This window comes from Mustela lutreola, chromosome 14 (genome assembly GCF_030435805.1).
Source record: "Mustela lutreola isolate mMusLut2 chromosome 14, mMusLut2.pri, whole genome shotgun sequence".
Lineage (NCBI taxonomy): Eukaryota > Metazoa > Chordata > Mammalia > Carnivora > Mustelidae > Mustela > Mustela lutreola.
In genome coordinates, this window is record NC_081303.1 from 3511751 (window position 1) to 3528406 (window position 16656).

At 40.9% G+C, this 16656-nt stretch overlaps 2 protein-coding genes across 14 annotated transcripts in view; one reads left to right on the forward strand and one right to left on the reverse strand.

The window, feature by feature from the left end:
* The window catches only part of PRRC2C (proline rich coiled-coil 2C), a 95379-nt gene extending 78813 nt beyond the window's left edge, over window positions 1-16566 (forward strand). For 3 of the 13 annotated variants that reach the window (XM_059146859.1, XM_059146856.1, XM_059146857.1), the window contains exons 25-35: window positions 286-487; window positions 3722-3925; window positions 5473-5585; window positions 5928-6064; window positions 8493-8724; window positions 8903-9025; window positions 10062-10280; window positions 10858-10961; window positions 11340-11466; window positions 12392-12628; window positions 14629-16566. In XM_059146859.1, the coding sequence (XP_059002842.1) occupies window positions 286-487; window positions 3722-3925; window positions 5473-5585; window positions 5928-6064; window positions 8493-8724; window positions 8903-9025; window positions 10062-10280; window positions 10858-10961; window positions 11340-11466; window positions 12392-12628; window positions 14629-14886 (1956 nt within the window). In that variant the 3' untranslated portion in view covers window positions 14887-16566. Of the gene's footprint in view, window positions 1-285; window positions 488-3721; window positions 3926-5472; window positions 5586-5927; window positions 6065-8492; window positions 8725-8902; window positions 9026-10061; window positions 10281-10857; window positions 10962-11339; window positions 11467-12391; window positions 12629-14131; window positions 14185-14628 lie in introns of all 13 variants that reach the window. The other 10 variants (XM_059146858.1, XM_059146860.1, XM_059146865.1 and 7 more) reach the window with 8 other exon arrangements.
* LOC131815179 (large ribosomal subunit protein eL43-like) lies at window positions 1115-3393 on the reverse strand. Its single transcript, XM_059146879.1, has 3 exons — window positions 3330-3393; window positions 2166-2234; window positions 1115-1449 (listed from the first exon to the last, which is right to left on the reverse strand). Exons 1-3 carry the CDS (start codon window positions 3391-3393, stop codon window positions 1169-1171), a joined length of 414 nt encoding a protein of 137 aa, XP_059002862.1. The 3' UTR covers window positions 1115-1168.
* Window positions 16567-16656: the final 90 nt, after the last annotated feature.

Sequence of the window (16656 nt, forward strand, 5' to 3'; positions counted from 1 at the left end):
CTCTGTTTTGCTGACTTCTTTGCCAGAGCTGTCAACAAGCTCTCCTTAAAGACATAATTACAGCCCACTGCCTCCCAGTTAGCGGAAGAGAACAAAGATAAAGGGACAAGTGAAAGGTTTGAAAGCCTTAGGTCTTGATCTTTTATTTTTGCCATTTTTTGGAAGGTTATACTTGGAATTTAAAAATATACACACGTATGTATGAGTATATATGTATATTCTGTGTTAGCATCGTGGGTTTTTTGTTTGTTTTTTGCTTTAAAAAAAATGTGCATTCTATTGTAGATGGAGTCTGCACGCAAGGCATGGGAGAATTCTCCAAATGTGAGGGAGAAGGGCTCTCCAGTAACTTCCACAGCACCTCCAATCGCCAGTGGAGTCAGCAGCAGCGCCGGTGGACCAAGCGCTGCTAATTACAGCTCGTTCTCCAGCGCGTCCGTGCCTCAGATCCCTGTCGCTTCCGTCACTCCCACAACATCACTGTCAGGTAGAAGGTGTTCGTACCTTTCCTTTAAATGTCTTATAATTTTTTCCTGTTTACTACCCCTCTGTTTACTGCACAGGATCTGATTGTCAGCTATCTAGTAAACTCTTCTTGCCCCTACAACCCCACCTTAGCCCTCTTCCGGTTTCAGTTAGCTCAGCAAAGAGTTATTGATGACTTGCTAGAACACTTTGCTTTCTGGACCTTCTGCCTGGCCCCATGCCCTTTGTGTCTCGTCCCCTGCCCATTATAGGTATTTTAAGTAATTGGTGAGAAAAGATGTTTATCTTGTTCCTCTAAATTTTTCTATAAAATTCATCTTTTGATTTTTATTTTTTAACTTATGTAGCTAGTTAGTCCAACTCAGAAATAATACAAAATCATGCAGGTTGTAAATTTTTATCATCTGTATTTAATTTGAAGAAGCTGTTGACCTAAATCTGTTGAAATGACATACATCTTTTGGTGAAGAGTTAGGGGTAGAGAATTTCCAGTTTGTTATTTGAATAGGTGATACATACTGCATTCTTTGGCCAGGGAGAAGGGTGTTTTGTTTGTTTTTAAGGAGAGTCCATCAGTGCCCCAAGTTAGTGCTTATCTTACTTAAATTTTTTTTTTTTTTTTTTTTTTTACATAAATTAACCCATTTATTATAGGCTAGCAATGTTTCAAACGGCGGCACTTCTACTGGTCTTTCAACTCCTTCAGTCTTCTGATGGCAGACTTTACTGTGATAGCAGAAGTGGTGTTGTAGGTCCAGGTGCCACCAGCGATGGTTTTCATGCAGGAGCCACAATGCCAGATCCCCACAGCTCGTCTTTTCATCTTGGTTTTGCCACAGAAGGAGCAAGTGTACACGTGCTGGCTTATCTCAGTCTTCTTCACCATCTTCCTGAGGGAGGCACCATAACGGGTCCCGTATTTGCCCACGATTCTGACCTTCTTGGTGCGTTTAGCCACGTCGCCTCAAACTAGGTCTGAGCCCCGAGAGGAAGAGACTCCGTGCGCCTCTTACTTAAATTTTTCACTAGCACATTATCCTTTCATTAAACTATATTTCTTTTGGGGGCTTCATAGTTCTTGAATAATTTCTAAAATGCTTGACTCTAGGAAAGTACACCCTTTGACCATATGTATAACCATGTTGCTTCTGTCAAAAACAAATTTCTTTGTAGAAATTCTTTCCCAGAATTACCTAATGTTTACAAAGCAGCAGAAGCTGCCTTCATTTTTTTTTTTTTTTTTTAATTAACATATAATGTATTATTAGCCCCAGGGGTACAGGTCTGTGAATCGTCAGGTTTACACACTTCACAGCACTCACCATAGCACATACCCTCCCCAATGTCCATAACCCCACTCTTCTCTCTGTACCCCCCTCCCCCCAGCAACCCTCAGTTTGTTTTGTGGGATTAAGAGTCTCTTATGGTTTGTCTCCCTACCGATCCCATCTTGTTTCATCAGAAGCTGCTTTCCAAAAGATATAAGATACATCTAGCACAGAATTTACTTTCTTTGACTGGTTCTCATTTAGTGATTGCACTGCTGTTTTTCACTGTTCTGGCATTCTGTGTCAAAAGAATTGGCCTTTGGGATGTACTATGGTTATTTTGATGTTATGTGAAATCAGAAGTATGTATTAAGACAAACAGATTCAAATCCAGGAGCGTGCATCCCCTACCGTCCATTTGTAAGACATCTTCATTGTGCTGGCTGGGACCCCGGTCATTTGGGTGGGTAGGGGTTGGGGCTATAAAGCAATCAGGAATATAGTGTAGTGGAGAGATTAGGAAATAAAGGGACTGGCAGGATTCCTTTCTGGTCACAGTTGACCCTTAAACAACGCAGAGGTTAGGGGCACTGACACTTGGCGACCAACACGTGCAGTCAGAAACCTATCACTTCCCCTAAATTAACTACTAAGAGCCACTCTTGACCAGAAGCCTTACTAATAACATCAATAGCTGATTAACACGTATTTTTTACATGTATTATATGATGTATTCTTTCAGTAAGAGAAAGAATGTTAACTAAAATCATAAGAGAAGGTACATTTATAGTACTGTACTGTATTTAATTGAAAAAATGTTTGTGTGTAAGTGGACCCACACACAGCTTAATGAACCTGTGTTGTTCAAGGTCAAGTATACTTTTTTCCAGGTGTGGTTCCCCCACACTCTCATCAGTTAGGATAAATTTTTATATTTCTTGCCAGTCATCCTACTAGTAGGACTCAAGTGGAAGAACACAGGTGCCTTGATCCTGGTCCTCTCCTAGATCAGACATCATTGGAAGTCCGGAAAAATGATGATGATCTTATCCTCATCACCCACTGATCAGCAGAACTATCTGACCCTTCAGGATCTTATGTTTTATAATTCGACTTATTTATTAATAGTTTATTTTCTTTTTAAGGTATTATTATATACCTGTTTTTTGCTGGTATATGTACAGGGAGAGTGAGGACTAAGTATAACCGTAAGTTCGTATGGCTGTGGAGCAATTATGATCTCTAAAGGCCTGTTTTACCTTGATGAGTATGAAGGTGCAGCACTTTGTTCTTCTGTGCCGTTCCATCTATGCCTGACTTTAGAAGATGTTTGAGTATTCATTCATAACTGAATGAAGCTCTTAAGATCGCCTGTAAGGTATCTTGCTGGAAAGAAGAAAAGAAGTCTGACCTTTTGTTTACATGACTTTTTAGGAGCAGTTGTGATCTCTCCAGAGCATTTATACTTTCAGTTTATTTTATTTCTCAATCTCTACACTTAATGTGGGGCTCGAACTTGTGACCCTGAGATCAAGAATTGGTGCTGTTCCAACTGAGCCAGATAGGCACCCCTACATTCTTGATTATTCCTAAGGTGCAGCATTTTGTCCTTCCGTGTTACTACATCTGTGCTAGCCATTCGTGAGTGAAACTCTTGACCATCCTTTCCTTTGGGATGATTAAAGAACCATTAGCTGGAGGCTACACTGACAACCCTATAGGCTCTTGGCCACCTTATTTTGTGAGTTTTATCTTTTAATTTCCTTCTCTTTGCATTTTTTTACTGTACCGTATTTCTCCAGATTTCATAGTCTTGTTTACATTTGATGATCGCTACTTAAGTGCATGGTAAGTATCTACAGGGCGTAAACGTGAATTTTCCAGTGTCTAGCTGGCGCTTGAGTTGTTTTTATAGTGAACAACAGTGGCTCTTTAAAATATGCTATCTTTTTCCCTTCCACATATAGGAGCTGGTACATATACTACCTCTTCTTTGAGTACAAAATCTACAACCACATCAGATCCTCCTAATATTTGTAAAGTGAAACCCCAGCAGTTACAGACAAGCAGCCTGCCTTCTGCAAGTCATTTTTCACAGTTAAGCTGTATGCCTTCCCTTATTGCCCAGCAACAACAGAGCCCGCAGGTCTATGTGTCTCAGTCTGCGGCAGGTAAGATTTTTAGGATTGGGTTTAAGGAATTCATAAAAATTAAGAATTTTTTACATGCTCACATTTTTCTCTCAAGTTTAAATAATTTATATCTGCTTTGCAGATTTGTTTCATCATAGAATTTAATGTTCTCTCTCTGATAAGTGTTCCAGGGGGCTCTTGGCAGTTGTTTCTTACATGTATATTACATACAAGACAAATTAGTGTCTAGTAATTTGCAAAATAACTTAAACATTTCATGTTATTCCAGTTGAGTCACAAAACTTTATTACCTGAAACTTGACAAATCAATAATAAAATTGATAGGGAAGAATAAGCCTAAGATTAGCAAAGAAAAAATTTTGTGTTGGGGTACTGGGGCAACTTACCCTAGTAAATACCACAACATTAATCTTAGTTAAATAGTAAATAAATATTTGAAAAATATTCAAACTCACTACTGATTTAAATTCAAAATAAACAGTGAGGCTATTTCTTGCCTTTCTGTATGGGAAATATTAGAAAGATTGATAATACTCAGTTTTATGAGGGTCACAGGTATTATTAATAGTTTCTTAAAGTGCATGGCTGATGAGTCTACAAATTGACATATTCTTTTAGAAAAGTACGAGAATATTTTATATGTATATACTGAACCGTAGTAACAACTTTCATGGGAATCTTACCATATAGATAAACTTAGTGTTCATCAGAGACATAAGTATGAGTGTGTTCATTCACTGCAGTATTGTTTATAATGGTGACAAATTAAAAACCAGTATGGAAAGTTCTCCAAAACATACATAAAAAGAGCAGATCAAAATAGTTTATATAATACATAGAAATCTGTCAAGCATCTAAACCAGATTCTTTCAGTTATTAAATTCTAGTTCCTTTGAAATATTTTGTTAAATTCTAGTAGGTAGATACAGAATTAGAATAGATTTGCTGATAACCAGTGGGTTCATTTTCACTTTGAGTAGATCATGTCCGATTTCACTAGTTAATACCCATTGGAAGTGTATGAGGGTGTTTTTTTAAAACCCTCAAAGTATAGTGGACCCTTGTGCAATGCAAGGATTAGGGGTGTCAATGCCCTACATAGTCAGAAATCCACATACAGCTTTTCACTCCCCCAGATTTGATTACAAGTATCCTACCTTTGACCAGAAGCCTTACTGGTAACATAAAGAGTTCAGCAACACATACTTTGTATATTGGCATGTATTGTACCCTTCACTCTTACAGTTAAGTAAGCTAGAGAAAAGAAAATGTTGCTAAGAAAATCATAAGGAGAAAATATGATTACAGTACCTCACTGAATTATATGAAAAAAAATACACAGTTCAAACCCCTGTTGTATTAGAGTTTTATTGTTTTAATTTGCATATACCTATCTGCTGGAAGTTTTTGGTCTTTTCATTTTTCTAGTTTTCCTTGGCTGTGTTAGTTTTCAGTGGTCTCACTTAATTTAAAATCTGCTACAAAACTTGGATGTTAGTGACTTTTTGGAAAATTCTGAAGCTTAGACACCTAAAACTGCTTGTTTTTCCTGATGGTCTGTATAGCTCAAATCCCTGCTTTCTACATGGACACGAGTCATTTATTCAATACCCAGCACGCACGATTGGCGCCGCCATCCTTGGCTCAGCAGCAAGGCTTCCAGCCAGGTCTCTCTCAGGTAAATAGCTCAGACTTTGATCACGTGTTTGTTTCTTGGCATGCTAATGGTATAATACGTATCTGAAAGGCTCTTTAAGTTGAAATGTTCTGTTGAACATGGGACAGTCTGTGGTTACCTTGGTATGTATTAGCAAAATTTTCATACTTTCCCAAATTTGCCAGAACTTAGTGGCTAACAGTCTAGAATAATGTATTGAAAGGAAAATTTAGATGCTTACATTGGTCTTGTTTTAAAAGGGAGCTGATAGATGTTTTCTGTTCTTTTCGTATCTCAAATTTTTATTTTCCCAAATACTGTGATTTGTGTAGAGGGTGCTCATGTGGTTTTGTTGCATCGCAGCCAACTTCGGTTCAGCAGATCCCGATCCCCATTTACGCGCCGCTGCAGGGACAGCATCAGGCCCCGCTGAACTTGGGAGCCGGCCCTGCTGTGTCCCAGGCTCAGGAGTTGTTCACGTCCTCGCTTCAGCCGTACAGGTGCGTGCTTCGTGAGCCCGCTCTCACTTCCGCTGCTCCTCCTTCCCCCAGAATCTCACCGAAGTCCTCGGAATGATGAAGCCTGCGGATTTTATGTCTTAAAACCTAGCTTTCAGTAATTTCCGTCAAGACTTTTTTGAACAAAGTAAGATCTCAGATATTCTTGAACACGAGGATAACAACAATCCCAGAACAATTAGGAATCAGAGGAAATAGCTGCTGAGGGTCCTGGAAGGCTGCCTGCCCCCTTCCAGAGCAGCTGTGCGTCCGCGCCTGCCCTGGAGCCTGCGTGGGGCGTGGCAGAGAACCGCAGGGGGGCAGGAGGCGGGGTGGAGGGCGCCGGGCAGGGAACAGAGGCAGTGAGGATAGTGATGACAAGTAGAGAAGCAACTGTTTTTTTGAACGATTCACTGTAAGTTAGCTTTGTGATTAAGGAAATCTCCTTTTAGTTGGTATTAGCTACTTGCAGCATGGCTGGAAAGTTTGGGGCTACTTTCCAGCTGTGCAGAAAAAAAAGCTCAGTGATGAATTAGTGTCTTGCATCGCCGGGGGAGATGGAGTAGCAGTGCTCTGACGTTTTGCATCTCTAGTCCCCTTTTAACGATTGCCTTGGAAGATGTATTTCTGAAGAGCAGACCTGTTCCATAGAAAAATAACGTCAGCTGTATGTGTGATTGTGAGTAATGACAAGTGTATTGGAAGGCCCAGGTTTAACCTTGGAAAGCGATTGTTTGTGTCCCTGCCGTGTCTTTCTGCTGTTCTTGCTGTCAGCCTCGTCAGGAGAGTGCTTACTAACACCGGATCCCTGAATCAACGTCTGCCGAGACAGTAGTTTGGGGGGTTTGTCTTTTTTTTTTTTTTTAAGATTATTTTAGAGAGCCCACGGCGGGAGGGGGGAGGAGAAAGAGTCTTAAGCAGACTTCACACTGAGTACAGAGCCTGATGTGGGGCTCTGTTGTGGAACCCCGAGATCACAACCTGAGCTGAATCCCAGAGTTGGACATTTAATCAGCTGCGCCACTCAAGCACCCCAGGACGGCGTGGTTTATAAGCGTATGCTTTCATTTTCCCGATTTACATGTGACACGTAAGCAGAGAGACTGCCCATGACCTGAGGCTAGCACTTCTGCTAAATGGCCTTTGTTTCTGCCACAAATGTCAGTTTTAACAAAACATAATGATACTACTTCTTGATAATACAGTCTTGAATCCAGTGCCTTGATACAGTTACTCCGTATCTTAGCATTTGTAAAAGTATAGCTTGAAGGCCCCCATTCCAGAGGTAAGAGGGTAGTCTGAAATCAGATTCCAGCGTTGTAGTTTTTTTAAAAACCATTCAAATGTGCCACAGTCTTATAAACTGTAGTCACCATGCTGTACGTTACATTCCCATGACTTTTTTTGTAGCTAGCAGTTTGTACCCTGCGACTGTAACACGGTGTTGCATATTTGAAAGTTGCTGAGGGGCACCTGGGGGCTCAGTTAAAGCATCCGACTCTTGATCTCAGCTCTGGTCATGATCTCAGGGTTGTGAGATCAAGCCTTGCCTTGGATCCCCCTTGGGATTCTCTCTCTCTTTAAAGAAAGAAATTCGCTAAGAAAGTAGATCTTGAGAAAAGTTCTCATCACAAGAAAAAAGTATTGTTGTGAATATGTATGGTGGCAGAGGTTAACTAGACTTACTGTGGTGATCATTTCATAATACATACAAATACTGAATAATGTTGTAAACTTGAAATTAATCCATTACATTTCCATTATACCTCACTAAAAACAAACAGAAACTTTGTGGGTAATCCTGATGTTGGACGACTATGCTTCATTCTGTAGAGGCCTTGAGATTTCCCACAAGCAGTATATGGGCCTCTGGTGGCTCAGTTGGTTGAGTCTGATCCTTGTTTTCCACTCAGGTCATGACCTCAGGGTTGTAGCTCGAGCCCCATGTTAGACTCCGCACCCAGCAAAGTCTGCTTGAGACTGTTCCTCTCTCCCTTGACCCCTCTCCCACTCACTCGAGCTCGCTCGCTCTCTCAAGATCTTCTTTTTAATACACACATTGACACACATGTAAATAGAATAATGAAATACAAATAAGAAAAATCAGCTATTAGTGCTATAAATTTGAATAAAATGTTGATACCAAAGAGAAAGGCAGATCTGGTTCTGAGCCTGCTAGTGAAGACATGAAAAGAGAATCATTCTCGTTGTTCAAGAGGAGAAACTCTTGTTAGTTACTCAGGAAGAGCAAGCCTCTCTCTAGAACTTTGTTGTGTATGGGGCTCTAAATCATGAAACACGTACTTTAGACACAGTCTAAATTGTGCTTGTTAGAGTGCTTGGTCATTTGGGATACTCATTCCCAGGATTTCCAGATGCCTAAATAGAATTGACTACTAATACAAGTCTTTTCTTGTTAATACCTGTGTAGATCTCAGCCGGCCTTCATGCAGAGCAGTCTGTCCCAGCCGTCTGTGGTTCTTTCCGGTACTGCCATCCACAACTTTCCAGCTGTCCAACACCAGGAACTTGCAAAGGCACAATCAGGTCTTGCCTTTCAACAAACTTCGAATACGCAGCCTATTCCTATATTGTATGAACATCAGCTGGGCCAGGCATCGGGACTAGGAGGTTCCCAGCTAATTGATACGCATCTTCTCCAGGTAAGACGGGAGCACAGGGGGCTAGAATCATGCACTTTTTAAAGAAAAAGTGTTAAAAGACATGAAAAACCAAAGGTCCTTTTACCTAATAGTAAAATTCTTAGAGATTGTACATCCTTGATGTCTGAATTGGAAGTATTTCATTCTTACTGCTGTTTTCTTACACAATTTTTTCTAGGCTAGAGCAAATCTTACCCAGGCTTCAAATCTTTATTCTGGACAAGTACAACAGCCTGGTCAGACAAATTTTTATAACACTGCCCAGTCACCAAGTGCTCTCCAGCAGGTAAACTATGGCATGGTAAATTTCCTCAATTTTCTTCATTATTATTATTATTATTATTATTATTATTATTACTTTTATTGCATTTGTTTTTGCTTGGCAGTTTTAATAGAACCAAGATGGGGAGATGGCTCAGTGGTTTTCAGACTTTTCTCTGTGGTGTCCTAGGAATCCTGTGGAGTCCACTGGTGGTGGACCGTGCTTAGTCCCACAGCACCTCTCTCCTCAGCCCCACTTCAGTCACTTCTGCTTTTTCGCGCTGTATTTTAAATTGGTTTCCATGTAATCATTTATTTCAACAAAGGATTCCATGCATATAAAAGTTGGAAAACCATTGTCGGGGATATACAGTTCCATGTAAGCGCGTACCCGTGTATGCTTACGCATCTGTGCTAGAGAGGGAGGGGCCTCTGCGGACCGTCGCGCTGCTCAGTCCAGTACTTAGAACAGTGTGGGAGCCTGTGACCGGGTGTACATGACAGACGTGCACAAACTGCCAACAGTGTCCTGCATCTGCTCTTCACGAGTTCATGGAGGACTGAAGGAGAGAGAAAAACAGTTAGTCATTTCTGTATTCTGGTGGCTATTTTAGGGGTGAAACTTCATAAATGTATCTGTTACCTTGACATTCAAATTAGATACTGCTTATACGAAAACTGAAAGGTTACTTTTCTTCTGGTCAGAGCTTATTTTAGTCAGACCTGAAAACAGTAAAGATGTCTGTTTGGGAGAGTGAAGCAACACTACTTTCTTAAATTGTATGCCACGACTTCATTGTATTATGTGTTTATTAGACCTATCCCGTGGATTCATTCAGACATCTTTGTAGTGGTTTGGCTAGCGTCTGCACTGCTAGTCGTCTGTTGTTACATCCTTAATAAAAGAATGGAGGTAACGGCTAAGCAAAAGACAATATGTGAAATATATTAATAGATTGAAGTATTCTGTTTCAACTATTACTTTTAAGGTTTTTAGAGTTGTCTAGAGAGTTACAGGGCTGTACAGATGACAGAGACAAGTAAATGGCCACAGTCTCTTTTTGCTTATTTTCTAGGTTACAGTACCTTTACCAGCATCCCAGCTTTCATTACCTAATTTTGGATCTACAGGGCAGCCTTTAATCGCTCTGCCTCAGACTCTTCAGCCCCCATTACAGCACACCACCCCACAAGCCCAGGCCCAGAGCCTGAGTCGTCCGGCCCAAGTAAGCCAGCCTTTCAGAGGATTGATCCCAGCTGGAACACAGCACAGCATGATCGCCACCACAGGAAAAGTGAGTGAAAGAGGGATTTGCAGTTCCTTGAGAATTTGAGGCTGTGTGTTTAGATGTATACCTCTTCTATCTGTAAAAATAAAATGCATAAGTATTTACCTCTCTAGGAGATCTCACACTCTGATGTGCTCTTTTCAAAAAAAAATTTTATTTTTAAAGTAATCTCCACACTCAGTGTGGGGCTTGAACTCACAAGCCCGAGATCAAGAGTTACACGCTCCACCCTCTGAGCCAGCCAGGTGCCCCAAGCCCCAGTGTACCTTTTTTTAAAAAAACTTTTTAAATCTACTTGTGATGTGTTTGACTTCCTCTGTTTCTTACTTAGTAACAAAGAATTCACAAATTTTATGGATGAATTGGGTTTACACAGTCTTTTAAGACTTTTTACCCACAAATTTGGCCTTGATAATTTACTTAAATCATTATTTAAATTATTATTTAAATTAAATCAAGGCCATAAATTTGGCCTTGATAATTTATTTAAAACTTAATTATAGGATTTTTGTACTAAGATTCTTTACCTCTTTAGCTTATGGAGGTCCAGAAGCGCTAAGTCTTCTCTTTGTTTTTTCCTCAGATGTCTGAAATGGAACTGAAAGCCTTTGGAAGTGGCATTGACATAAAGCCAGGCACACCTCCAATCAGCGGTAGAAGCACCACACCAACATCTAGTCCCTTCCGGTAAAATGGGCATTTGAATTTCCAAATAAGTAAACACAATTTGTTTGTTAGATTCTTACTATGTCACCAGGCCTGTGGTAAGCACAAGACATTCTGATAGTGTTATCTGAAATGTTAAGCTATTAAATTAAGAATGTATATGTTATACTATATTTTTAAGAAAATTTTTTTTAAATACAGGGCAAATCTAGCTAGAGTTCTTTCTCACCTCTGCCCCTCCAGTGTCTCTCTGCTACCGTAATGTTCGGTAACTCCCCTTGGTAGATTTTCCTCCGCTACCACAAATGAAGCGTCTGCCAAGAGCAGTGTCTCTAAAGATCTAACAGCATATCATTTATTTGGCACTACTGTACTGACCCGTGACGGCTTTCTCCCAAGGGCTACTTCCACAAGTCCGAACAGCCAGTCCAGCAAAATGAACAGCATTGTCTATCAGAAGCAGTTCCCGTCAGCCCCTGCCACTGTGAGAATGACACAACCATTTCCTACACAGTTTGCACCCCAGGTGGGCAGATACGAGTGAGAAATGAGTATTATGTACTTGGAAATGATTGCTAATCTGGCTAAGTATCTGATTTCATAATCTTGCCATATTATAAGTAGTTTAGAAACATAGTCTTTAATGAGAAACAGTTTCTTATTTAACAGTACATTTATGACCTTCGTAGATATTCTCCGCAGTTTTTCGTGAGCTGCAGGTAGTAGCTGTATAGTGCTAAAGCAGACAGGAGTAGCCAAAAGATTCCCCACACAGCTCTGGTTGTTTCAGTCCTGTTTCTTTTATCTTTTTTGAAGAAGTGGACTTTCAGAGAAGGGTCCCAGTGCTTAAAAGTTTTCTAGGTTTAAAGTTTTTGTTACGTGGTCGTCGTCGTCGTCGTTGGGTTTTTGTTTTGTTTTGTTTTGTTTTTTAAGAGAACTGTGTGTAGTTGAGTTAAAGTTTCTAAAGGATGTTCTAATATATGTGTAAAGACATTGGCTTCTCTTCCCTTCGCTGAACGAATGGGACGACTAAAATTTATCATAACTCTGAAAATGAGTGTCGAGTCCTGAGAAGACACTTACGTGTTGAATTGGTGTTACTTTGATTTATCTTCAGATTATGTTTGGTATAAGTGTGTGCCTTTTCTGCAATTACATCTTTTTAAAAAGATTACCCTGTTTAATAGCTTTTCCATCCCCCTTCAGAATTTGTAGCTGAAATGCAGGAACCAACTACAGTGCCATAGCGTGCTTTGCTAATTTTTCTGTTAGAGTCTCCAAGCATGGCCTGTTTGTTCTTGGTCCCTATAGTAGAATGGCACAAATGCCTACATACTTCCTTTCACTTGGCAGAATGGGCACAGATTTACTCTGAGATAAGCCAACCTGGTCTGGGTGGCAAAATTTTTTTTTAACAGTTCAATGTTGTATGTTTTGTTTTTTTCACTCAGATTCTCTCTCAGCCTAACCTGGTCCCTCCATTGGTAAGAGCCCCACATACTAACACCTTCCCAGCGCCTGTTCAGAGGCCACCAATGGCACTGGCCAGTCAGATGCCTCCTCCGCTGACCACAGGCCTCATGAGCCATGCTCGTTTGCCACATGTAGCCAGGGGTCCTTGTGGATCACTATCTGGAGTCAGAGGTAATCAGGCCCAGGCTGCGTTGAAGGCTGAACAAGACATGAAGGTTAGTACAGTGTTAACAGCCAACAGAGCAAGCATCTGTCTCTGAACCATGTCTTAAGATGCCTCTGGACCCATAACCACAAACCCAGGCATTCATTTTCTCAGCTAATTTAACTAAGCTAACTACTTTTATTTATTCCTTTTTTTTTTCTCCTATTCCCCTTTTTTAATTTATCTTTTATCTTTTTTTTTTTTTTTTTTTTTTTTTTTTTTGCAACTGTAGTTAGCAAACAAGTTAACATTTTAAACTCTGGCAAAATGGATTGCTTATAAAATGAATATTCGAGGGAGATCTGAGTTTAGCTGCTATATTTTTGGAAGAACAAGAAAATAATGTGGATTATTACAGACTTCCCGTTTTCTTTGGTTTTTTTCCTTTGTTTTCTTTATTATCCCTCCGCGCCCCCCCCACCCCCCGACATAAGATATGAATCACGGTTACGTGAAAATTCGGAGTGGTTAAGAGATTATACCTATCTTGATTTTTCTTCCTTCGTGAGTCACGCAAGTACAGTTTTCCTCTCAAACTGTTTCCATACCTTTTTTTTTTTTTTTTTTTTTTTGCCTGCCACCTGAGTTGGCTGTATTCCACAACAGATTGTGCAGTCGTAGATGAAGAACGGAAAAAAGCACTTTGGGATCCTTCATAATAAAAGGCACTGATAAATGTGAGGTTTGCTGATGCAGAAGGGTGCCTTGACGAGTCTGTGTGGGGACAGTTTTCATAGCATAACCTTTACCGTCTGCCCGTGCAGCCAGCGGGGTCCATAGTTCTGTATTTACTTGGACTTGACTTCAGAGGTCTTAGTAATTTGGCCTGTTTTGTCACTATATATACGTGCGTACACATCCATATATCGGGTCAGACCAGAACAGACAAAGCTTGCTGCCTTCAAACAGGGCAGTGCCCATAGTGATGCTTTACTCTGAATCAGAAACATGTTTACGCTCATCCTTTTAGAAAATTCGGTTGACTCGCTGGTTTCTTTCCACATTGATATCCCTTATTTCTCATCCTGAGTAATCAAATTTAAAGACTACTCTGCAGTGAAACTCTTGTTAAATGTGATCTACTTTTATTAAGGCTGTGGGCCTAGGATTTCCCTCTGTTAAAAAATGTGTAGGCATCTTTGGAAACTATTGGGCCAAGGTTTCCTCTTGTTCTGTCTCCTTGGAACTTGATTCTCATACCTTCCTGTGCTGGAAATGACATTAGAGCTTACAATGGGGTCGGGGAGGGTAAAACTTTCTTGAAATTGCTTTAGATCTTTATATAGTATAGGTTTCCTGTAGAACATGAAGGGCTCCTTCAGTACAGAAACTTAAGTTTTAATTGTGTCCGTTACAGTGGTATGATTTACAGATGACGTAAGTATGTTCTTTGGGGGACATAGTCAGTAAAAGTAGGAAATTATTTTACCAGCTCAGAATGTGGTAGGAGCTATCAGAACTTAGTGCTCAAGTGAAGTCGTAGTTACTAACTTCTGATGCTCTTCCCCTGCAGAAGAGAGCTGTGGGCAGAGGACTCAGCCACAAGACATTTGGTCGTAGGTGTTGGTAATGCCGCGATATAAGTGCTTCCTTTTCGTCTTATTATAGACCACCTATTGATGACTAGAAGTTTTACGTGTTGCGTATATCGGTCTTCAAATTTGTGAGCAGCCTTCCTAAATAGAATTTGATATCGATAAGTTTTGTTCCAGAAAAGTTACAGACCAACAGCAATTTCTGACTTGTTATTCTATAAGAGGGCAAACTTGGAAAATGTGGTGGGAGGTGGTTCTGTTTTCAAATGTTTAAAAAAAAAAAAAAAATCACATGGAATATTTGCCAAGATAGGAAGAAATCTGTCCTTTAAGAGCTGAAAGATCATTGAGGTACTTCTGGTTTGGGCCAGACATGGGGAGATCGGGTCTGTGGTCGGTCAAGAGTGAGCGGAGATGGACGGACAGGCTCCGCTCATGCTGCGGTGTTCTCAGTCGCTCTTTCTCATTTTTTAAGGCAAAGCAGAGAGCAGAGGTTCTTCAGTCCACGCAGCGGTTCTTCTCTGAACAACAGCAGAGCAAACAGATAGGAGGCAAAGCCCCGAAAGTGGACAGTGATTCAAGTAAACCTCCTGAAACACTGGCCGACCCTCCTGGTGTCTGTCAGGAAAAAGTAGAAGAAAAGCCGCCCCCCGCACCCACCATAGCCACCAAACCTGTTAGAACTGGACCAATCAAACCTCAGGCGATCAAAACGGAAGAAACAAAATCTTAAAGGCTGTGGTTTATTGCAGGGGTTGGGGGAGGGCAAGGGGACCGAGGGAGAACGAAGTCGGATAATGCCAGCGGCCAGAGGGGTAAAATGGCCTGTGCCGTTATCCTGTCCAGAGCTGGGAGGTGCTCGGGGGACATGGGAGCAGTTGACACTGACACTGACACAGCCGCCGCGCAGGGAAATGAGGCTTTGCTCGCGTGCACCTGCTGTGAGTGCGCACCGTGCCGACGGCCGTGCTTCTCCGGTCAGAATCCGTACAGCAGGTTCGTGCGCACTTTCCTGGAAGGCATATCCTTTAGAACTGAAATCCTCACGGTTAGATGAAACACCAGAAGTAGGAGGAACACAACCCCGCAGAGGACTAGCCAGGCCCGAACGAAGGGAACTCAGCTAATGCACCGGGTGGTGTCTTTGCTCCCTTAACGTGCTTTGGATGTGATGGTAGCATTTGTGGGCTTGGTGGTCGGGAACCGAAGATAACTGGTGCTGGATAGAGGAGCCTTATTTTGTATTACGGCAGCTTGCTATTTTTGTAACATTGTGATTGAGTTGAACACAATCAAAATACAGTCCCTGATCTCCCCTTCCTCCTGGACGAGTGAGCAGGTGATGGAATGTGCTGTCCACACCCTTGGACGTGTCCAGGCGGGCAGGCTTCGGCTGCTGCTTCCGTCGGGAATGGTGCTGTGTTTCGGTTGCGGCCCAGAGCTTAGACGTGCTGCTTGGCGTCTCCTTCTTCCATGGAATTGTCATGTCTTCACACGTGACAGATTGGGTAAAATACTAGTTTGAGTCTGGCTTGCCTCCACTCGGCCATCTTCATATGAATCCAGTGGGGTTTTGTTTGTTCATTTGTTTTTAACGGTTTTTAACTGATGTTCATCAAGAGCAGTGAATACCTAGAACTGTGCCCTTAATGGAAGGAAATCCTGTCGAAGAAGGTCATTTCTTCACCAGAGCTGTGTCCTACCATCCTTTGGGCCCTCTGCTGGGAAAGTAGAATCAAGTCTCAAATAATGCCTTTTTAATTGTATCTTCTAGTATTATAGATGTAGGACAGTACTGTATCATACCTCTGTGAATGTAAAATACCTTGTACCTGCTTTATGATACGTAATAGTGACCGTGCTTTATCAGAGCTGTTTTTAATGATGTTATTCTAGAATGTTTTCTTTCCAGATGATGATTGAGAAGCTAATTAAAAAAATGGTGCCAGGTACCACAACAGTAACAGAACTTAGCTGTTTTCTGGGGTTTTGTTTTTTTACCTTTTTTTTTTCTTTTTTATTAATGGAGTGTGCTGGATGTCTCTCTAATTTTGTTCAGATGACTGCAGAACCTGGAAAAGCTGTTGCTGCTATTGATGCATAACATACTGCTATTGGTCTTTTTATATAAATAAATAAATAAAAAAATATATATATATATACATACATATACATATATATATAAATAATTTGAATTTTTGGAAACTTGAGCTGTGCTGTCAACTTTGGACAAAGTATCCCAGTTGTGCCGTGTTGGGTTGGCGTTGTACAGAAATTAACAGCCATATTGGTCTAGAAATGTTAAACATAATTTTTTCCATTTGTACAGGGGTAACGCACTGTATCAAATATGTAAGGTCTTATCTACATGGGTTTGATTACAGAAACTAATAAAGTATTCTCTAAATAATGACTCTTGGAACTTCTAATCCATTCCTAAAATCTGGAACAAGAAAGTCTGTCCTGAACCAAAAACTGGGATCAAGAGTGCATTATGCTCTAA